This window comes from Pseudoliparis swirei, chromosome 20, assembly GCF_029220125.1.
Source record: "Pseudoliparis swirei isolate HS2019 ecotype Mariana Trench chromosome 20, NWPU_hadal_v1, whole genome shotgun sequence".
Classification (NCBI taxonomy): Eukaryota; Metazoa; Chordata; class Actinopteri; order Perciformes; family Liparidae; genus Pseudoliparis; species Pseudoliparis swirei.
Window position 1 is genome coordinate 1,260,742 of NC_079407.1, and position 24,188 is coordinate 1,284,929.

Here is a 24,188-nt window from a genome sequence, read left to right on the forward strand (position 1 = left end):
TCACCCACTCACCCTGACTGACAAGCACCATCACTCACCTAATTCTCTGACTCAGGACCAGCACCATCACCCACCTACCCCTGACTAGGACCAGCACCATCACCCACTACCCCTGACTAGGTCTGCAATGATCACCCACCTACCCCTGACCAGGACCAGCACCCATCACCACTACCCCTGTAACTAGGGACCAGCACCATCACCCACTACCCCTGACTAGGGACCAGCACCAGATCACCCACGACTCCTGACTAGGACCAGCACCATCACCCACGACCCTGACCAGACCAGCACCATCACCCACTACCCCTGACTAGGACCTCAGCACCAGTTACTAGGATACATCTCAGAGGCATTGTTGTCCTGTTACTAGGATACATCTCAGAGGTACTTGTTGTCCTGTTGCTAGGATACATCTCAGAGGTACTTGTCCTGTTACTAGGATACATCTCAGAGGTACTTGTTGTCCTGTTACTAGGATACATCTGAAATTGCCCGTCCTGTTACTAGGATGCACATCTCAGGTGCCTTGTTGTCCTGTTACTAGGATACATCTCAGAGGTACTTGTTGTCCTGTTACTAGGATACATCTCAGAGGTACTTGTCCTGTTACTAGCATACATCTCAGAGGTACTTGACCTGTTACTAGGATACATCTCAGAGGTACTTGTTGTCCTGTTACTAGGATACATCTCAGAGGTACTTGTTGTCCTGTTACTAGGATACATCTCAGAGGTACTTGTTGTCCTGTTGCTAGGATATCTCAGGAAAATTGCTTGTCTATTACTAGGATACATCTCAGAGGTACTTGTTGTCCTGTTACTAGGATACATCTCAGAGGAACTTGTTGTCCTGTTACTAGGATACATCTCAGAGGTACTTGTTGTCCTGTTACTAGGATACATCTCAGAGGTACTTGTCCTGTTACTAGGATACATCTCAGAGGTACTTGACCTGTTACTAGGATACATCTCAGAGGTACTTGTTGTCCTGTTACTAGGATACATCTCAGAGGTACTTGTTGTCCTGTTACTAGGATACATCTCAGAGGTACTTGTTGTCTATTTACTAGGATACATCTCAGAGAACTTCCTGTTACTAGGATACATCTCAGAGGTACTTGTCCTGTTACTAGGATACATCTCAGAGGTACTTGTTGTCCTGTTACTACGATACATCCTCAGAGGTACTTGTTGTCCTGTTACTAGGATACATCTCAGAGGTAACGTTGTCCTGTTACTAGGATACATCTCAGAGGTACTTGACCTGTTACTAGGATACATCTCAGAGGTACTTGTCCTGTTACTAGATACATACATCTCAGAGGTACTTGTTGTCCTGTTACTAGGATACATCTCAGAGGTACTTGTCCTGTTACTAGGATACATCTCAGAGGTACTTGTCCTGTTACTAGGATACATCTCAGAGGTACTTGTTGTCCTGTTACTAGGATACATCTCAGAGGAACTTGTTGTCCTGTTACTAGGATACATCTCAGAGGTACTTGTCCTGTTACTAGGATACATCTCAGAGGAACTTGTTGTCCTGTTACTAGATACATCTCATAGGATACATCCCAGAGGTACTTGTTGTCCTGTTACTAGGATACATCTCAGAGGTACTTGTTGTCCTGTTACTAGGATACATCTCAGAGGTACTTGTCCTGTTACTAGGATACATCTCAGAGGTACTTGTTGTCCTGTTACTAGGATACATCTCAGAGGGTACTTGTTGTCCTGTTGTGGATACATCTAGGTACTTTTGACCTGTTACTAGGATACATCTCAGAGGTACTTGTCCTGTTACTAGGATACATCTCAGAGATACATCTCAGAGAACTTATGTTGTCCTGTTACTAGGATACATCTCAGAGGTACTTGTTGTCCTGTTACTAGGATACATCTCAGAGGTACTTGTTGTCCAGCTACTAGGATACATCTCAGAGGTACTTGTCCTGTTACTAGGATACATCTCAGAGGTACATGTCATGTTACTAGGATACATCTCAGAGGCTTGTTGTCCTATTAGGATACATCTCAGAGGTACTTGTCCTGTTACTAGGATACATCTCAGAGAATTTGTTGTCCTGTTGCTAGGATACATCTCAGAGGAACTTGTCCTGTTACTAGGATACATCTCAGAGGAACTTGTTGTCCTGTAGCCAGGATACATCTCAGAGGTACTTGACCTGTTACTAGGATACATCTCAGAGGTACTTGTTCTGTTACTAGGATACATCTCAGAGGTACTTGTTGTCCTGTTACTAGGATACATCTCAGAGGAACTTGTCCTGTTACTAGGATACATCTCAGAGGTACTTGTTGTCCTGTTACTAGGATACATCTCAGAGGTACTTGTTGTCCTGTTACTAGGATACATCTCAGAGGTACTTGTTGTCCTGTTACTAGGATACATCTCAGAGGTACTTGTCCTGTTACTAGGATACATCTCAGAGGTACTTGTTGACCTGTTACTAGGATACATCTCAGAGGAACTGTTGTCCTGTTACTAGGATACATCTCAGAGGTACTTGTCAGGATACATCTCAGAGGTACTTGTTGTCCTGTTACTAGGATACATCTCAGGAGGTACTTGTTGACCTGTTACTAGGATACATCTCAGAGGTACTTGTTGTCCTGTTAGATACATCAGAGGTACTTGTTGTCCTGTTACTAGGATACATCTCAGAGGTACTTGTCCTGTTACTAGGATACATCTCAGAGGTACTTGTCCTGTTACTAGGATACATCTCAGAGGAACTTGTCCTGTTACTAGGATACATCTCAGAGGTACTTGTCCTGTTACTAGGATACATCTCAGAGGTACTTGTTGTCCTGTTACTAGGATACATCTCAGAGGTACTTGTTGTCCTGTTAGATACATCTCAGAGGTACTTGTCCTGTTACTAGGATACATCTCAAGTGCGCCCAGCTGTACCAGTTACATCTACATCTCAGAGGTACTTGTTGTCCTGTTACTAGGATACATCTCAGAGGAACTTGTTGTCCTGTTACTAGGATACATCTCAGAGGTACTTGTCCTGTTACTAGGATACATCTCAGAGGTACTTGTCCTGTTACTAGGATACATCTCAGAGGAACTTGTTGTCCTGTTACTAGGATACATCTCAGAGGAACTTGACCTGTTACTAGGATACATCTCAGAGGAACTTGTTGTCCTGTTACTAGGATACGCTCAGGGCGCGTATATTTACTGGATACATCTCAGGTACTTGTTGTCCTGTTACTAGGATACATCTCAGAGTGTTGTCCTGTTGGATACATCGAGGTACTTGTCCTGTTACTAGGATACATCTCAAGAGGAACTTGACCTGTTACTAGGATACATCTTGAGGTACTTGTTGTCCTGTTGCTAGGATACATCTCCAGAGGAACTTGTCCTGTTACTAGGATACATCTCAGAGTGTTGTTGTCCTGTTACTAGGATACATCTCAGAGGTACTTGTTGTCCTGTTACTAGGATACATCTCAGAGGTATTTGTCCTGTTACTAGACATCTCAGAGGTACTTGTTGTCCTGTTGCTAGGATACATCTCAGAGGAACTTGTTGTCCTGTTACTAGGATACATCTCAGAGGAACTTGTTGTCCTGTTACTAGGATACATCTCAGAGGTACTTTGTCCTGTTGCTAGGATACATCTCAGAGGCACTTGTCCTGTTACTAGGATACATCCAGTAGGATACATCTCAGAGGTACTTGTTGTCCTATTACTAGGATACATCTCAGAGGTACTTGTCCTGTTACACTAGGATACATCTCAGAGGTACTTGTCCTGTTACTAGGATACATCTCAGAGGTACTTGTTGTCCTGTTACTAGGATACATCTCAGAGGTACTTGTTGTCCTGTTACTAGGATACATCTCAGAGGAACTTGTTGTCCTGTTACTAGGATACATCTCAGAGGTACTTGTCTGTCCTGTTTAGGATACATCTCAGGTACTGTCCTGTTACTAGGATACATCTCAGAGGAACTTGTTGTCCTGTTACTAGGATACATCTCAGAGGTACTTGTTGTCCTGTTACTAGGATACATCTCAGAGGAACTTGTCCTGTTACTAGGATACATCTCAGAGGTACTTGTTGTCCTGTTATGGATACATCTCTTGAGGTACTTGTTGTCCTGTTACTAGGATACATCTCAGAGGTACTTGTTGTCCTGTTGCTAGGATACATCTCAGAGGTACTTGTCCTGTTACTAGGATGCATCTCAGAGGTACTTGTTGTCCTGTTGCTAGGATACATCTCAGAGGAACTTGTTGACCTGTTACTAGGATACATCTCAGAGGAACTTGACCTGTTACTAGGATACATCTCAGAGGTACTTGTTGTCCTGTTGCTAGGATACATCTCAGAGGTACTTGTTGTCCTGTTGCTAGGATACATCTCAGAGGAACTTGTTGTCCTGTTACTAGGATACATCTCAGAGGTACTTGTCCTGTTACTAGGATACATCTCAGAGGTACTTGTCCTGTTGCTAGGATACATCTCAGAGGAACTTGTTGTCCTGTTACTAGGATACATCTCAGAGGAACTTGGTCCTGTTACTAGGATACATCTCAGAGCTTGTCCTGTTAGGATACATCTCAGAGGTACTTGTCCTGTTACTAGGATACATCTCAGAGGTACTTGTTGACCTGTTACTAGGATACATCTCAGAGGAACTTGTTGTCCTGTTACTAGGATACATCTCAGAGGTACCTTGTTGTCCTGTTGCTAGGATACATCTCAGAGGAACTTGTTGTCCTGTTACTAGGATACATCTCAGAGGTACTTGTCCTGTTACTAGGATACATCTTGTTGTCCTGTTACTAGGATACATCTCAGAGGTACTTGTCACATCTCAGGGCTCCAGACTAACTTTTAACTAGGAGCACAGTCGCCCTAACTTAAAATGTTAGGGGCAGCAGAAAATTTAGGCACTTTTCCTGGGTGAAAATGGGTCTTGGGTGGTCCTAAATTTTTAGCGCGCGCGCACCTTCTATTCATGCAGTCGAGCTATTGAGTGCGTGATCAGCAGCTGGCCGCTCTGCCGTGATACGCACACAGGTGAGCACACCCTCCTTGAAACATACTATTGAGAACATATTCGCTGACATGAACCTGATGAACACAGTTGTTTTGTTTTCAACGCAGACTTTTTTGCCTTAGGCGCTCGATTTGTCATAGGCGCCGGAAAACGGCTTAGGCGCTACGCCTACCTTTTCTCTGCAGGAAAAACCCTGACACACTATAAATCGACTGCAAAGTTTTCCCATCATTTTACTGTATTACTGATAAATAATTTGACAATATACAATCTTATGCCTGTTTGCCTTCATGAACTGCAAACATTCACAACAGAGAACTCTTCAGAAGTTACTGTATTGAGTTTAAACATATTTTAAGAAAACATACCTTGAGCATGTGCATGTTGCACTTCGATGTGGCCAATCAAAACATTTGTTGGTTTCTAGAGATGCACCGATCAGGTTTCTGGTGCCGATCACCGATCACTGAAATCAGTATCTGCCGATCACCGATAATACCGATCACCGATCACTGAAATCAGTATCTGCCGATCCGATAATACCAATCACCGATCACGGTGTTGATTGAAGCATTCTATTTATTGTGTAGCATTATTGCCTAGGACTATGAGGATATATATATAAAGCAACTCAAACATTAAAGAAATTACTGATTTCTTTAAACATTTAGAACTTTTACTTTGAAAAATGTCCTAATTGATACATTAAAATTGTTTGATTGCTATTAGGATTTCAGATATGTATGGAACACATCTGCATCATTCATTTCCTGGAACTCTTGGGGAAATCTATATACAGGACTTTTCTTAACATACAAAAGACTGACTAATTTTTATAAACTCTTCCTTGGTACAGTAAACATTTTTAATGTTAGCATAATTTAAGCTAAATCTCAGAAACTATCTATAAAGATACAACATCAGTTCATTGTTTACTTTTATATGTTAGTGTATGATTTGTCGACATCTTATTTTGATAAACGGATGTTGTTTCACGTGGTTCTTTCCGCTAACTTTGCAAAACCGGATGTTGTCACTTAAATCCTTCCGCTAACGTTATCAAAACCCTTGCGCGCTCCAGATCGAATGCGTTTACCGTGAACATCAGTCTATAGGGGCTCAGACATGTGAGAGTCGGCTGAGTTGACCCAGAGATTCAACTCGGGGGACGGGACGCCGCTCGGTGGTGAGGATCCCCTCGTGGACCTCTCACTCTGCGGCCCTCCGCTGCGGTGCGCCTCTTTTCACACATTAGCCCCCCCCCCCCCTCTCACACACAGGCCAGCCTTCTTCTTCTTCGGTTTTCGTCTCCTTTCTTCTTCTTCTGGAGTTAATGTCGGTCAGCAAACCAGTCATTCAGGCATTACCGCTAACTATAGTGGGCTGAAGTGTAGAACAAGTTTGTAAACAACAAAAATATTTAATAACAAAAAAAAGAAATCTGCTAATTTACTGGTCGCGCATGCGCGAGTTGATGACAAATTTACTCGCACTGTGTCTAATTTTAGGCGCAAAATGCGACCATTTGGTCGCAGTCTGGAGCCCTGATCTCAGAGGTACTTGTTGTCCTGTTACTAGGATACATCTCAGAGGTACTTGTTGTCCTGTTACTAGGATACATCTCAGAGGTACTTGTCCTGTTACTAGGATACATCTCAGAGGTACTTGACCTGTTACTAGGATACATCTCAGAGGTACTTGACCTGTTACTAGGATACATCTCAGAGGTACTTGACCTGTTACTAGAATACATCTCAGAGGTGCTTGTTGTCCTGTTACTAGGATACATCTCAGAGGTACTTGTTGTCCTGTTACTAGGATACATCTCAGAGGTACTTGTTGTCCTGTTGCTAGGATACATCTCAGAGGTACTTGTTGTCCTGTTGCTAGGATACATCTCAGAGGTACTTGTTGTCCTGTTGCTAGGATACATCTCAGAGGAACTTGTTGTCCTGTTACTAGGATACATCTCAGAGGTACTTGTCCTGTTACTAGGATACATCTCAGAGGTACTTGTTGTCCTGTTGCTAGGATACATCTCAGAGGTACTTGTCCTGTTACTAGGATACATCTCAGAGGTACTTGTTGTCCTGTTACTAGGATACATCTCAGAGGTACTTGTTGTCCTGTTACTAGGATACATCTCAGAGGAACTTGTTGTCCTGTTACTAGGATACATCTCAGAGGAACTTGTTGTCCTGTTGCTAGGATACATCTCAGAGGTACTTGTCCTGTTACTAGGATACATCTCAGAGGTACTTGACCTGTTACTAGGATACATCTCAGAGGTACTTGACCTGTTACTAGGATACATCTCAGAGGAACTTGTTGTCCTGTTACTAGGATACATCTCAGAGGTACTTGTTGTCCTGTTGCTAGGATACATCTCAGAGGAACTTGTTGTCCTGTTACTAGGATACATCTCAGAGGTACTTGTTGTCCTGTTACTAGCATACATCTCAGAGGTACTTGTCCTGTTACTAGGATACATCTCAGAGGTACTTGACCTGTTACTAGGATACATCTCAGAGGTACTTGACCTGTTACTAGGATACATCTCAGAGGTACTTGTTGACCTGTTACTAGGATACATCTCAGAGGTACTTGTCCTGTTACTAGGATACATCTCAGAGGTACTTGTTGTCCTGTTACTAGGATATATCTCAGAGGAACTTGTTGACCTGTTACTAGGATACATCTCAGAGGTACTTGTCCTGTTACTAGGATACATCTCAGAGGTACTTGTCCTGTTACTAGGATACATCTCAGACGTACTTGACCTGTTACTAGAATACATCTCAGAGGTGCTTGTTGTCCTGTTACTAGGATACATCTCAGAGGTACTTGTCCTGTTACTAGGATACATCTCAGAGGAACTTGACCTGTTACTAGGATACATCTCAGAGGTACTTGTTGTCCTGTTACTAGGATACATCTCAGAGGTACTTGTCCTGTTACTAGGATACATCTCAGAGGTACTTGTTGTCCTGTTACTAGGATACATCTCAGAGGTACTTGTTGTCCTGTTGCTAGGATACATCTCAGAGGTACTTGTCCTGTTACTAGGATACATCTCAGAGGTACTTGTCCTGTTACTAGGATACATCTCAGAGGTACTTGACCTGTTACTAGGATACATCTCAGAGGAACTTGTCCTTTTGCTAGGATACATCTCAGAGGTACTTGTTGTCCTGTTACTAGGATACATCTCAGAGGTACTTGTTGTCCTGTTGCTAGGATACATCTCAGAGGTACTTGTTGTCCTGTTGCTAGGATACATCTCAGAGGTACTTGACCTGTTACTAGGATACATCTCAGAGGAACTTGACCTGTTACTAGGATACATCTCAGAGGAACTTGACCTGTTACTAGGATACATCTCAGAGGTACTTGTTGTCCTGTTGCTAGGATACATCTCAGAGGTACTTGTTGTCCTGTTGCTAGGATACATCTCAGAGGAACTTGTTGTCCTGTTACTAGGATACATCTCAGAGGTACTTGTCCTGTTACTAGGATACATCTCAGAGGTACTTGTTGTCCTGTTACTAGGATACATCTCAGAGGTACTTGTTGTCCTGTTACTAGGATACATCTCAGAGGAACTTGTTGTCCTGTTACTAGGATACATCTCAGAGGTACTTGTTGTCCTGTTGCTAGGATACATCTCAGAGGAACTTGTTGTCCTGTTACTAGGATACATCTCAGAGGTACTTGTCCTGTTACTAGGATACATCTCAGAGGTACTTGACCTGTTACTAGGATACATCTCAGAGGTACTTGACCTGTTACTAGGATACATCTCAGAGGAACTTGTTGTCCTGTTACTAGGATACATCTCAGAGGTACTTGTTGTCCTGTTGCTAGGATACATCTCAGAGGAACTTGTTGTCCTGTTACTAGGATACATCTCAGAGGTACTTGTCCTGTTACTAGGATACATCTCAGAGGTACTTGTTGTCCTGTTACTAGGATACATCTCAGAGGTACTTGTTGTCCTGTTACTAGCATACATCTCAGAGGTACTTGTCCTGTTACTAGGATACATCTCAGAGGTACTTGACCTGTTACTAGGATACATCTCAGAGGTACTTGACCTGTTACTAGGATACATCTCAGAGGTACTTGTTGACCTGTTACTAGGATACATCTCAGAGGTACTTGTCCTGTTACTAGGATACATCTCAGAGGTACTTGTTGTCCTGTTACTAGGATATATCTCAGAGGAACTTGTTGTCCTGTTACTAGGATACATCTCAGAGGTACTTGTCCTGTTACTAGGATACATCTCAGAGGTACTTGACCTGTTACTAGAATACATCTCAGAGGTGCTTGTTGTCCTGTTACTAGGATACATCTCAGAGGTACTTGTTGTCCTGTTACTAGGATACATCTCAGAGGTACTTGTCCTGTTACTAGGATACATCTCAGAGGTACTTGTTGTCCTGTTACTAGGATACATCTCAGAGGTACTTGTTGTCCTGTTACTAGGATACATCTCAGAGGTACTTGTTGTCCTGTTGCTAGGATACATCTCAGAGGTACTTGTCCTGTTACTAGGATACATCTCAGAGGTACTTGTCCTGTTACTAGGATACATCTCAGAGGTACTTGTCCTGTTACTAGGATACATCTCAGAGGAACTTGTTGTCCTGTTACTAGGATACATCTCAGAGGTACTTGACCTGTTACTAGGATACATCTCAGAGGTACTTGACCTGTTACTAGGATACATCTCAGAGGAACTTGTCCTTTTGCTAGGATACATCTCAGAGGTACTTGACCTGTTACTAGGATACATCTCAGAGGTACTTGTTGTCCTGTTACTAGGATACATCTCAGAGGTACTTGTTGTCCTGTACTTGTTGTCCTGTTGCTAGGATACATCTCAGAGGTACTTGTTGTCCTGTTACTTCGATCGTCGTCGGTGCATTTTGTTAAAAAAAAATTCAGTAAATAATGTATTTTCCATAAGTACATACATAACGTGTACATACTGGCAGACATTAACAACAGAATTGTTTTTTACGAATGGAGGACCGTCCAAAGACCGAGGTCTGTAGGCTCCTCTGAGATGAGGAGTTGGACGGCCCCGCCCCTAACCCTTTAGCCCCTCCCCTAACCCTTTCACCCCCCCCCCCCTCTACCAACTACTACTACAGGCACACACAGTACACACACATATGGATGAAAACATAAAATGTCGTACAAGCAACAACAACATAAAACCAGAATAGGAAAAAGAAAAGAAAACCAAAAGAAAAAGAAAGTCATAGTAAAAATATTAATAAAAGACAAATGTGAACTACTGATAAATTAGAAAAAATAAATAAAAATAATATCACGAACATCAAATTATGTATATACATTTTATTTAAAATATTTTTCCTCTATTGTACTGTTCCGCCAGGCTGTATATCAATATTAAAAACTTTCAAAAAGAAGTGCGATCTCGTTGTTCGTACTGTTCTCCACTCAGAGGGACGTGTATCCTCTTGACTCGTGACTCTTTGATTCCGTCCGGCTCCTTGAGGATCTCCCTGATGGAGGCTCCTCCTCCTCTGCAGTCAAGGCTTTATTCTCATGTTCTTTATTTCATAAAAACACTTGACAGCAGCAGGTTGATAAGTGGAAGTCATGTTTCTCTCATTCTGACTAATTCACTGGTTTCTCGTTTATGAACCTCTTGAGTAACAAAGAGTTTAATGTGAGATTCTGAGACGTATGAATGTGTTTTATATCCTCCAGACGTCCAGCAGCTGCTGGTCCAAGAGGTTCCCCCTGAGCCGCCGGTCTGGAGCTCCAGTCTGGACCAGGGGGACCCGGAGCCCCCCCATATTAAAGAGGAAGATGAGGACCCGGAGCCCCCCCACATTAAAGAGGAAGAGGAGGAACCAGAGCCCCCCCACATTAAAGAGGAAGAGGAGGACCCGGAGCCCCCCCACATTAAAGAGGAAGGGGAGGAACCGGAGCCCCCCCACATTAAAGAGGAAGAGGAGGGCCCAGAGCCCCCCCACATTAAAGAGGAAGAGGAGGACCTCTGCATCAGTCCTGATGGGGAGCAGCTTCCAGGGCTGCAGGAGGCTGAACTTGATTGTGGAGGACCAGAACCAGACAGGAAGTCAGATCCAGAAAGAGACCCAGAACCAGATCCTGACGAGCCCGACGACTTGTCTGAACCAGAGACCGACGACAGTAGAGAGTGGGAGGAGCCTCAGTCGGATGAGAACCCTCTGCTCCTCGCAGGAGGACCTGTAGGTGACTGTAGTCCTGGAGATGCATCGACCGGCTCGCCTGAGTGTGCTGCACGCTTTGACCACCAGGGGCATCCGGAGGAACCCAGCAGCTCCAGAATGGGAGAGAAACTCTTTCAATGCTCCGTAAAGCATAAAAGATTTGGATTCAACTGTCGCCTGAAGAGACACATGGTCCGCCACACGGGGGAGAAACAATTCTGTTGTTCAGTTTGTGGTAAAACGTTTTCACTGAAGAAGAACCTGAGCGCTCACATGAACGTCCACACCGGAGAGAAACCGTTTCACTGCTCCGTGTGCGACAAACGCTTTGGATTCCAGAGTGAACTGAAGAGACACATGATCCGCCACACGGGGGAGAAACGCCTGTTCAGTTTGTAGTAAACAACTCTCATCCAAGCAGACGCTGAAGCGCCACGCTACAGGCCACGCCGAGGAGAAACCCTTCGGCTGCTCCGTCTGTGGGAAAACATTCGCGCTCGCTGGAGTCCTGAACAAACACGTGGTGGTCCACACGGAGGAGAGACCCTTCCGCTGCTCCCTGTGCAGGAAAACATTTGCTCAAAAGGGACACCTGAACTATCACATGAATGTCCACAAGGGGGAGAAACCGTTTGGCTGCTCCGTCTGTGGGAAAACGTTTCCTCAGAAGCAAAACATGAAACGACATCTGCTCGGCCACACGAGGGAAACCAACTAGTCGTGGAGCGCAGCGCGATGTTCTGGTCTCGGGGAGAAATGTCACGTGAATTTATGAGAGTATCAGAAATAAATACGGCTCTCGCCGATAATGTTTGCGTTATTTCTCTTCATATAGTTTGTATCGTTCCACTTCACTGCAGAGGAAACGACTGCTCCTCCTTCAGCTCTGTGTGCAACTCAAACACGACTCGACCACGACGAGCTGTTTGACTTGACGGATGTATGCCAGGAACTTGCCTTCCTTCCTTGGCTTCTTGCCTGGCTTCCTTTCCTTCCTTGGCTTCCTTTCTTTCCATCTACACCACGGACTTCCAACATAACGCCGATAACGTCTACTTGCAAAAGTTCTCTGACGGCTCTGAACTCGTCGGCTTCATCTCCGCCGATGATGACGGAGCACAGAGAACCGAACCGGGACTTTTTGGGACGGTGCCAGCGGAACGGCCTCCACATCAACTGAGTAGACCACTACACACTACACACTGAGTAGACCGCTACACACTGAGGAGACCACTACACACTGAGTAGACCACTACACACTGAGTAGACTACTACACACTACACACTGAGTAGACCACTACACACTGAGGAGACCACTACACACTGAGTAGACCACTACACACTGAGTAGACCACTACACACTGAGGAGACCACTACACACTGAGTAGACCACTACACACTGAGTAGACCACTACACACTAGACCACTACACACTGAGGAGACCACTACACACTGAGTAGACCACTACACACTGAGGAGACCACTACACACTGAGTAGACCACTACACACTGAGTAGACCACTACACACTGAGGAGACCACTACACACTAGACCACTACACACTGAGGAGACCACTACACACTAGACCACTACACACTGAGGAGACCACTACACACTGAGTAGACCACTACACACTAGACCACTACACACTGAGGAGACCACTCACACTGAGTAGACCACTACAGACTGAGTAGACCACTACAGACTAGACCACTACACACCGAGTAGACCACTACAGGCAGGCCCACACTACACACTGAGTAGACCACTACACACTGAGGAGACCACTACACACTAGACCACTACACACTGAGTAGACCACTACACACTGAGTAGACCACTACACACTACACACTGAGTAGACCACTACACACTGAGGAGACCACTACACACTAGACCACTACACACTGAGTAGACTACTACACACTACACACTGAGGAGACCACCACACACCGAGGAGACCACTACACACTAGACAACTACACACTGAGTAGACTACTACACACTACACACTGAGGAGACCACTACACACTGAGGAGACCACTACACACTACACACTGAGTAGACCACTACACACTGAGTAGACCACTACACACTACACACTGAGGAGACCACTACACACTGAGGAGACCACTACACACTGAGTAGACCACTACACACTAGACCACTACACACTGAGTAGACCACAACACACTACACACTGAGTAGACTAGGGCTGCAACTAACGATTATTTTGATAATCGATTAATCGGTTGATTATTTTATCGATTAATCGGATAAAAAAACAAAAACTTAAATTTTCAACCCTTTATTCAAAACAGGGTCCGTACGGTCATGGAAAACCTGGAAAAGTCATGGCATTTTTAAATGGCTATTAGCAGGCCTAGAAAAGTAATTGAACAAAATAAAATCCCAAAATATTTGGAAAAGTAATGCAAATTTGTTTTATTCAAATATTAATTTACACGGTATATATACGGTATGCTTTGGAATTCTCATTGTTATTTTAAATACTACATCTTCTCACTTTGTCACGTATAGACAGAGTTTTCACAAAATGTTTAATCATGGAAATTTGGTTTAAAGTCATGGAAAGATCCTGGAGATCCACTGGTGATGAACCTGTTCACTGGTCACCATGGTGATGAACCTGTTCACTGGTCACCATGGTGATGAACCTATTCACTGGTCACCATGGTGATGAACCGTCACAAACAGACAGCTCTCCTCTCCTGAGCAGTGGTCCCCATGGCCCGCCCCTGAACAATACCAGAGACGCGTTCCGATTTATTATTTTGTTCACCTGGCCCGCTGCCGTTGAGATTGCAGTGAGACGCGGAAACAAATGTGGTGGTGCCTTCACAATAGAATATCTTTGATGAGACGCGGTCGCCCTCGCCAATCAGCGTTCAGATGTCCACAGCGTTTGGGAAGTTAGGTTAGCTTGAATGTTAGTCCGCGACATCTGCTGCTGTCACGCTGCACGGTGTAGCGATGTAACAAAGTACCCGTACGTTAAAAACGATGTGATTGAGCATATTTTTAGAATCGATACTTCATTAAAAGAGCGATCAGAGCGCACGCTGCTCCGCTCCGTTAAATGCTGTCTGCACGCGCAGCGCACAGAGCGAGTGGGGGCGTGGCTTATCTCTGTTGCCTTTCTCCGTGGAAAAATATTTTCCGCTATCCGCCACGGAATAAATTACCACGTTTTCTACGTTATGCTCTTGTGGAAATGCCACACACGTCGTGACATGTAGCGCCCTGGTGTCTGGGGTCATGACGTCACCCGGAGGCGCACTCAGCTCCGTGAATGTCTCCGACTACGTGAAGGACTTCCGCATCCAGCGCCACGTGAGCAGCAGCAGCCAATTAGATTCATCAACAGAGGAGCAGCTCAGCGCTGATTGGCTCTAACAACGCAGCGTTATGCTCTCTCCTCAACCTCCGCTCCGCTCTTGTTTCTCCAGCGCCGCTCTGCGCTCAACTCAACTTTGTTTATACTCCGTGACTTATTGAGCGCCGTAATAATCGCGCGACACAACGAATCGATAATGAAATTCCTTGCCAACTATTTTAATAATCGATTTTTATCGATTTTATCGATTCGTTGTTGCAGCCCTAGAGTAGACCACTACACACTAAAACACTCGATCGCTTTATCACCGAAACCATATAATCTGCTGACTGTTCAATTCCCTTTAATCAATACCGTGTTTCTATATATTTTTATTCCTCTGTATTTTGTATTTTCCTACTTCTTAACAGTACACCGGTTGTGATCCTGAAATTTCCCCATTGAGGGATTAATAAAGGAATATGTTACCTTATCTTCCCTGCCTCCTTTCATTCCTTTATTGGCTCCTTGACTGGCTTCCTTTCTTCCTTCATCTTCCTTCTTTGCCTGGCTCCCTTCATTCCTCTGTGTGTATCAGTGACAGAGACACACCCACATTTCTCCATCTCCTCTGCTCCGATGACCCCACTCTGTACTATAAATGAGAATCTGTGTGTCTTTGTTTCTGTCAAACTGCACACACACACAGCCTGCATGTGTATCACTGGTTGCCATGGTGACAGGGCTGTGTTTCTAGAGCTGCTCTGATTAGCTCATTTGAAGCAGCTGTGTCGTGGAGAGGAAGCTGGGTTCTCATGAAAAATAACCTGTCGAAATGTGGAATTTTCACATGAAACCAGAACTCTGATCCCAAAGTGTCGTCATGATGAGAGGGTCAAAGCTTCTGTGATCGTCTACGTGTCCTTAATGTATGTTTGGGTTTAGATGTGACCTCTTCATCTCAGGTCACTAAGAGCTCTCGTTTCTTTCAAGACACAAAATGTTGCTTCAACAATAACATGGAGTCGGATGGGGCAGAGAGGTGGACTTGCTCCCTCGTTCAGGCTCCTCCTCCCCCGTTCAGGCTCCTCCTCCCCCGTTCAGGGTTCTTAAACGTGGACGCCCCCCCAATGTCAACTGATCGCTGGGTGAATTAGACTGTAGGGTAAAGAGTTTTCCTTCAAGGTAACATATTCACGTCCTAAAACAAAGGACAGATCCCTCCATGTCAAAGAGATGAGCTCAGTAGAGGATGATTAACCACAATTACATCCTCAGTTCAGTGATTCTGCAGTTTCTACAGTAAAACTAAATCCAGGAAGTAATGAGTTTAAACTGAAGAGAAAGAAGGTGAATTATTCCCTCTGTTCATCAACGATGATAGTTCAGCTCAAACCAGTGAGGACATGACATACTTTGACTGTTTAAAACTATTTTAATTCACATAAACATGACGATACATCACACATGCAACACAAGACAATACAGAGGAACAAACTACAGGTGCTTGTAATCTATGTGCAGCGTCTCCTGAGCTGAAGGAACTCATGTGGAGTCTGGACCGGCCGGTTCTGACCGAGACGAGAGGAACTCGCTGAGCCGACGTGACTAATTAGTTTCTCTGGTGTGGAGAATTAAATGTTTTTTCATTCGCTGCTTCCGCGTGAACGATTTACCGCAAACCGAACAGCTGAAGGGTTTTTCTCCGGTGTGGCCGACCATGTGGTTGTTCAGGCTGCCGCTCCGGGCGAATGTTTTACCGCAGACTAAACACGTGAACGGCTTCTCTCCCGTGTGGACAGTCATGTGGTTGTTCAGGTGTCCCTTCTGTGTAAACGTTTTGCCGCACAGGGAGCAGCTGAACGGTTTCTCCCTCGTGTGGACGACCATGTGGTAGTTCAGCGTTCCCTTGTGGGCGAACGGTTTCCCGCAGACGGAGCAGCTGAATCGTTTCTCCCCCGTGTGGACGAGCATGTGAATGTTCAGGTTTCTCTTCTGCGGGAACGTTTTCCCACAGACGGAGCAGCTGAACGGTTTCTCTCCCGTGTGGCAGAGCATGTGTTTGTTCAGGTTTCCCCTTTGAGAGAACGTCTTGCTGCAAAGAGAACAGCTGAACGGCTTCACTCCCGTGTGGCCGCTCATGTGTCTTTTGAAGAAACACTGGAACTCGAATGTCTTGTCGCACACGGAGCAGTGAAACGGTTTCTCTCCGGTGTGGACGTTCATGTGAGCGCTCAGGTTCTCCTTCAGTGAAAACGTTTGACCACAAACTGAACAACAGAATTGTTTCTCCCCCGTGTGGACGAGCATGTGAATGTTCAGGTTTCTCTTCTGCGGGAACGTTTTCCCACAGACGGAGCAGCTGAACGGTTTCTCTCCCGTGTGGCAGAGCATGTGTTTGTTCAGGTTTCCCCTTTGAGAGAACGTCTTGCTGCAAAGAGAACAGCTGAACGGCTTCACCCCCGTGTGGCGGACCATGTGTCTCTTCAGGCGACAGTTGAATCCAAATCTTTTGTCGCACACGGAGCATTGAAAGAGTTTCTCTCCCGTTCTGGAGCTGCTGGGTTCCTCCGGATGCCCCTGGTGGTCAAAGCGTGCAGCACACTCAGGCGAGCCAGTCGGTGTATCTCCAGGACTACAGTCACCTACAGGTCCTCCTGCGAGGAGCAGAGGGTTCTCATCCGACTGAGGCTCATCCCACTCTCTACTGTCGTCGGTCTCTGGTCCTCCACAATCTGCTCCATCAGCTTCTGTTTCCATGTGTTCAGCCTCCTGCAGCCCTGGAAGCTGCTCCCCATCAGGACTGATGTAGAGGTCCTCCTGCTCCTCTTTAATGTCTGAAAGCTCTGGGTCCTCCTGGTCCTCTTTCATGTGGGGGGACTCTGGGTCCTCCTGGTCCTCTTTAATTTGAGGGGACTCTGGGTCCTCCTGGTCCTCCTGTTCCTCATTAATGTGAGGGGGCTCTGGGTCCTCTTTCATGTGGGGGGACTCTGGGTCCTCCTGGTCCTCCTTCATGTGGGGGGACTCTGGGTCCTCCTGTTCCTCATTAATGTGAGGGGGCTCTGGGTCCTCTTTCATGTGGGGGGACTCTGGGTCCTCCTGGTCCTCTTTCATGTGGGGGGACTCTAGGTCCTCCTGTTCCTCATTAATGTGAGGGGGCTCTGGGTCCTCTTTCATGTGGGGGGACTCTGGGTCCTCCTGGTCCTCTGGGTCCTCCTCTTCCTCTTTAATGTGGATCTCTAGGTCCTCCTGGTCCAGAATGGAGCTCCAGACCGGTGGCCCAGGGGGAACCTCTTGAACCACCAACAGCTGCTGGACGTCTGTGGAGAATAAAAAAACACATTCATACGTCTCAGAAACAATAAGTCAAGATCTAAGATGACTACATGTACCTCTGAGGTGTCGTACAGTGAAGGTGTAGCACCCCGTTGCCATGGAGACCCGGTTTAAAAACACGTGAAGGCAAGTGCGCTCCGAAGGCAGCGATCTTTTGACGAGATAAACTTTATTTGGACAGTATAATTATTTGGTTTAACCCGTGACGGCTGGTTAGGAGGGCAGGAAGAGGTCACAGACGATGGGCCGCGACACCGCAAACAACTTAAGACAATTAACAAAGGACCTAGGCAGCGTCCCACTAACAGAGGTCCAGACGACCCCACAGCCGGACCGCTGGAAGGTGGAATAGGCCACGCCTTCAGGTGCAACAGCTTGCTCCCGTTGGCAAACAGAGATCGCCAAAACCCAAACTTCATCCGAATCAGATGCAGAATCCTGCTGGTCATCTGAAGCCGACTGCTCCATAGAACCGCTTGATCACGTTTACGCCCGATTATGCAAGAAACAGGTACTCTCAGACGTAATGCCCCAACAACAGGATACCGCTTGCAATTCAATTCAGTTTATTTGTATAGCCCATTTTCACAAGTTACACATTTGTCTCAGTGCTTTACAATCTGTACATAGACATCCCTGACCTTTGACCTCACATCGGATCAGGAACAACTCCCAAACAACCCTTCCCAATCCGGCCCAAGGCACAGACATCCCTCAGGTAAGGAAGGCCCAACCAGTTTTTAAGAGTTGACCGAAGACGCGGCTAAAGAAATGTCTGGTCATGGTTGACGCGTTGGATCCAGTGTCTCGGAGACGTCTCTCCTTCACGTCACCAACGACATTCATCTCCTTCCTTTGGACTCATCACCACAAGGGGGGGAGGAGAGTTTCCCTGCTGCTCAGCTACATGGGCAAACCTATCACGGGACTAGGACCAGCACCATCACCCACCACCCCTGACTAGGACCAGCACCATCACCCACTACCCCTGACTAGGACCAGCACCATCACCCACTACCCCTGACTAGGACCAGCACCATCACCCACTACCCCTGACTAGGACCAGCACCATCACCCACTACCCCTGACTAGGACCAGCACCATCACCCACTACCCCTGACTAGGACCAGCACCATCACCCACGACCCCTGACCAGCACCATCACCCACTACCCCTGACTAGGACCAGCACCATCACCCACGACCCCTGACTAGGACCAGCACCATCACCCACTACCCCTGACTAGGACCAGCGCCATCACCCACTACCCCTGACTAGGACCAGCACCATCACCCACTACCCCTGACTAGGACCAGCACCATCACCCACAACCCACTTCCTACCCCTCTGACTAGACCAGCACCATCACCCACCACCGACTCAGGGACCAGCACCATCACCCACGACCCCTGACTAGGACCAGCACCATCACCCACTACCCCTGACTAGGACCAGCACCATCACCCACTACCCCTGACCAGCACCATCACCCACTACCCCTGACTAGGACCAGCACCATCACCCACTACTCCCAGCTAGGACCAGCACCATCATCACCTGACCCCTGACTAACTGCACCATCACTCCACGACCCCTGACTAGACCAGAAAAGCAGGCACCATCACCCCACCTAATCCCAGCCCCTGACTGGGACCCTTTCAATTCATCACCCCATCGACCCCAATGAGACCAGGACCAGCACACCATCACACCCACTACACCTGACAAGCTAGGGACCACCAACCATGCAGCCACCCACTACCCCAACTAGAGACCCAGCACCATCACCCCTGACTAGGACCAGCACCATCACCCCCACCTGACTAGGACCCTGACTAGGACCACTACCCCTATTGGGACCAGCACCACTGCCTCTTACAACTAGATGAGCACCATCATCATACTACCCTGACTAGGACCACACCATGGGGCACCTTTTATCACCTACCCCTATGACCAGGGACCAGCACCATCACCATCTTACCCAGCCGGGGACACCAGGGGTCAGGGGCATAGGTGAGGTCAGGTCCGGGGGTCAAGAGAACTTCCTGCTGAATCTGAATCTTTGGAGCCCTTTTTGAGGTGCTAAAATCCAAACACACCTCAGGCTCACAGTGCGGTGCCCTTCCCATATGACCTCTGGAAAAAAATACTCTAGTTCTGATTCTGACCTTGAGTGCAGAGGTGCAGAGTGCTGATAACATTGGCCAAATACAATGCATTAGAAATGTGATCCAATCGCCGCCATGACACATGACAGTTCGCCACCAGAGAGGCATCAGGTCGTCAGCATACATTCCCACGGCCCATACAGGTGTATTCATCCAAATGACACACTTTTACTAAGGCGGTCAAGGACCATCATCAGGAGGGTGACTATGCACAGTGCATTGTAGCGAAACAGGTCAAGTCCCTCTCAGAACCAGGAGGGTGAGGACAGTGAGGGGTCCTGGGCGCTACATCACATGCAAGGCAGGCCAGGAGTGACGATGCGTGTTACATGACCAGGATTGGGGATTGGGGACATTGAGTCACGGGGGACAGGCAAGGCAAACAAATACGGATGGTCTGGGGCCTCCAGGACACTCATGACCTTGCTCACGTGGCAGAGTTGGTTCAGGGAGGATTGTGATTATTGGATTGCATTGGATAGTAATGGAGTTTCTGAGTTTACCCATTGACCTGCCCACCCACTTAGCTCCGGCTCCACCTGCACCCACAGTTAAAACCATCCCCGAGTATAACCCTATATTTCGTTGGACCCCTGGTAGGCTAAACGAAAAAAAATTGTTTATACCACTGGGGCAGTATAGGAAAAAAAATTGTTTATACCACCAACGCATGTGCACCGTGCAAAATTGGGCGAATGGTTTTTAACTCAGGGCAGTGCTTAAGTTTGGGGGTCCGCAGTAACGGATGGATGTAACATTGGGTCAGGTCAGGAGTAAGCTCCAGAGGCCTGACAAAACCCGCCAATTGCATTTTGCCTTTGACCCCCCTTTGATCTTCACTCCTTTGACCCAACTCTCCCTGGTCTTTAGTCCTCCCTGACTCTTGTTTCACATTTGCCAAGTAAAGTCACTCACTGTTGGGCCTTTGCGAGCATGGAGGAATGTGCTGGTGCCTGCGGACAATCACTGTCCCCTCAATCTCCTGAATCTGACTCCTATGACTCACACTTCCACCCAGTAAGTCACCAGTTGGTTGGTTGTCGCCCTTGAAGGTGTGTGCTGGTGACAGTCACTGTCCCCAATCCTCCCTGGATCTTTGAGAGGGATTTGACTAGGGGACGCATTGACTACACGCCAAAGTATGTAGAGTCCCTTTGTATGGGTGGAAGATGGTCACTTTTAGATGCATGTGCCCAGGATTGGGCACCTTTTCTGGGTACTGTGAAATAGAAATCCCTTACAATAACCAGTGTCACTTGATGTCCCTGAACTAATAACTCCAACTGATCTCTGTGTGTGGGACCATGGGTCAATTGTTTGTCTACTTTTGATTTGGGCGGCTGTACTACAGGTGTTTCAAAACAGGAAAATCCCTAAAATAACAGTGTCACTTGATACTGAATAATAACCAACTGATCTCTCTATTATTGGGACATATAGTCCATGCTTACCGTGCCCAGGATTTGGGCACCTTTTCTGGGTATAAAACAGGAGAAATCCCAGCAAGAATAATGACCAGTGTCACTTTGATGCCTGAACTACATAACTCAACTGATCTCTGTGTGGGAGTGACCATAGGTCAATTTTATACGCATGCAGTGCAGGATTTGGGCACCTTTTTCTGGGTACAAAACAGGAGAAACTCTAAAATAATGAGTGTCACTTGATGCCCTGAACTACTAACACAAACTGATACTTGTATGGGATATGATTGATGACAGGATTCATGAGCGTCATGATGCCTGAACTACAGCTCAACTGATCTCTGTGTGGGAGGACCATGAGTCAATTTAGCATGCAAAGTACCCAGGATTTGGGACACCTTTTCTGAGTACAAAACAGGAGAAACTCACTTAAAATAATGATGAGTGTCACTTGATGCCCTGAACTACTGACTCCAACTGATCTACTTAATGTGGGAGACCATGGTCAATTTAGCATACAAGTACCCAGGATTTAAAGTGCCTTTCTGGGTACAAAACAGGAGAAATCCCTTAAAATAATGTGAGTGTCACTTGATGTTCTGAACTACTGACTCCGAATTGATTCTGTGTGGAGGACCATAACACTTAGTGCTAAGTACCCAGATTTGACACCCTTTCTGGTACAAAACAGGAGAAATCCCCTTTAAACAATGAGCCACTGATGCCCTGAACTACTGCTCCAACTGGCCTTCCAATCTCTGTATGGGAGGACCATGGTCCCCTTTGTCTGCAAGTACCCAGGATTTGGGCACCTTTTCTGGGTACTGAAAACAGGAGAAATCCCTTACAATAATGAGTGCCACTCTGATGCCCTGAACTACTACTCCAACCCTGATACTCTGTGTGGGAGGACCATGGTCAATTTAGCATGCGATGTACTCCAGGTTGGGCTGCCTTCTGGGTACAAAACAGGAGAAATCACCACAATGTGGGAGTGTCACTTGGATGCCCTGAACTACTAACCCAATCGATCTCTGTGGGAGGACCATGGTCACTTAGTATGCATGTACCAGGATTTGGGCACCTTTCTGGAAATAAACAGGAGAAATCCCCTCAACTAGGGTTGCTGGCCGCCCAAAGTGTATGTGAAATGACCCCTGTTCTCAGTTTTCAACTGTGTCATTTTCTGACTACATCTGTATACGTCAGGTATGTGCCAATTCTATCTTAACTTTGTCCTCTACCACGGAGTGAAGATGGTCAATTTGCAAGAAAACTGGACCCAGGATCAAGGCCATTCTCCTAGGTGCACATCAGTGAAAGTGGTCTGAGTCCATGGTACTTGGCCCTGTATTTTTATTCTCAAGAATATTCAATTTTAAAAAGTTTTAGAAGGTTTGGCTACTGATTAGCATGTACACGAAGGATTTGTCAACATGCTCCAAAAATGCTTGAAATTGAAACCACAGAGTTCCAGGGTATGGACTAACACACCAAAGAACCATTTCCAGGACCTTCATAAGAGGTACCTCCAGGCACTGGTTTAGCATGTAACTTCCGGTTTAGCATAAACGTCCAAAAAGTTTGAAAAATGAAACGCCAGGGGACAGCCATGGATGCCCTGGTCCTTTATGGGACCACCTTCCTGGTAAAATTAAAAGTACCAGGAGAACATGGTCACATTATTTATAAAAGTGGCCCAGGAATTGAAGCACCTTCCTGGGTACAACTTCTTCATGTAAAATGTCACCAGTACCAGGACCATGCACCATGGTCACATTAAGGCTAAGTACCCAGGACTTAGCACCTTTCCTGGGCAAACAGGTAAATGTGTCACTAAAAGTACCCAGGACTTAATTTTCTGTACAAAATAGGAACTCTTTAAAATAATGAGTGTCACTTACGCCCTGAACTACTAACCCAACTGATCTCTGTGGGAGGACCTGTCACTGGCATGCAAGTACCCAGGATTTGGGACACCTTTTCTGGGTAACAGGTGAAACTCTGTACAACTATGGTCATTCGATGCCAAATGACACAGTTTAATGAATCAAAATATCGGGTATACATCTCATGGCCGGCCGTAGCGCCAATTTACCTCACATGATAGTAGCATGTTCAATTAGCGATTTTTTCAAGCTCCAAAATGTTGGAAATTAGGAACCCAGATGGTCATGGATGCCTCTGAACAACATACCCAAGCACAAGTTCCGTAGACCCTTCAGAAACTAATCTCCGTTAGCAGCATGATAGCTAAAGAAAACCAACTAATCTCAAAGAGTGTCTCATATACTTCATATCAAGTTTTTTTCTCAAAACACCAAAAATGAATTAAATAATAATAATCACCTCTATTGCCCATTGAAATCAACAGTCTAATGGTCACTAACAGTCTCAGTAACTAATAAATGAATCAAGATGCCATCTAGCGATTCTTTTTAAATATGTTTCACGCCCCATGTACCCAATTGACCCAAAGTAACCCATTCCTCCCCGCCGATTGTATGTTGTCTGAACACAATATCGTGGTTACTTTTCCTGTATGGCGAACATTGTACGTGTTTTTTTGTGTCAGCAAGTGACTTTCCCTTACCCTGACTAGGACCAGCACCATCACCCACTACCCCTGACTAGAACCA

General features: G+C 46.0%; 2 protein-coding genes across 2 annotated transcripts in view; both read right to left on the minus strand.

The window, feature by feature from the left end:
• The window catches only part of nf1a (neurofibromin 1a), a 252,393-nt gene that overhangs the window by 180,801 nt on the left and 47,404 nt on the right, over positions 1–24,188 (minus strand). The gene's annotated exons all lie outside the window — the stretch shown is intronic.
• On the minus strand, positions 16,034–18,913 carry LOC130210503 (gastrula zinc finger protein XlCGF57.1-like). The gene has a single exon (XM_056440868.1). It carries the CDS (start codon positions 17,793–17,795, stop codon positions 16,227–16,229), a length of 1,569 nt encoding a protein of 522 aa, XP_056296843.1. The 5' UTR covers positions 17,796–18,913; the 3' UTR covers positions 16,034–16,226.

What these genes read in the sequence shown, in the direction of transcription:
- LOC130210503 (XM_056440868.1), bottom strand. Translation starts at nt 17,795, where the DNA reads ATGAAAGAGGACCCAGAGCCCCCTCACATTAATGAGGAACAGGAGGAC.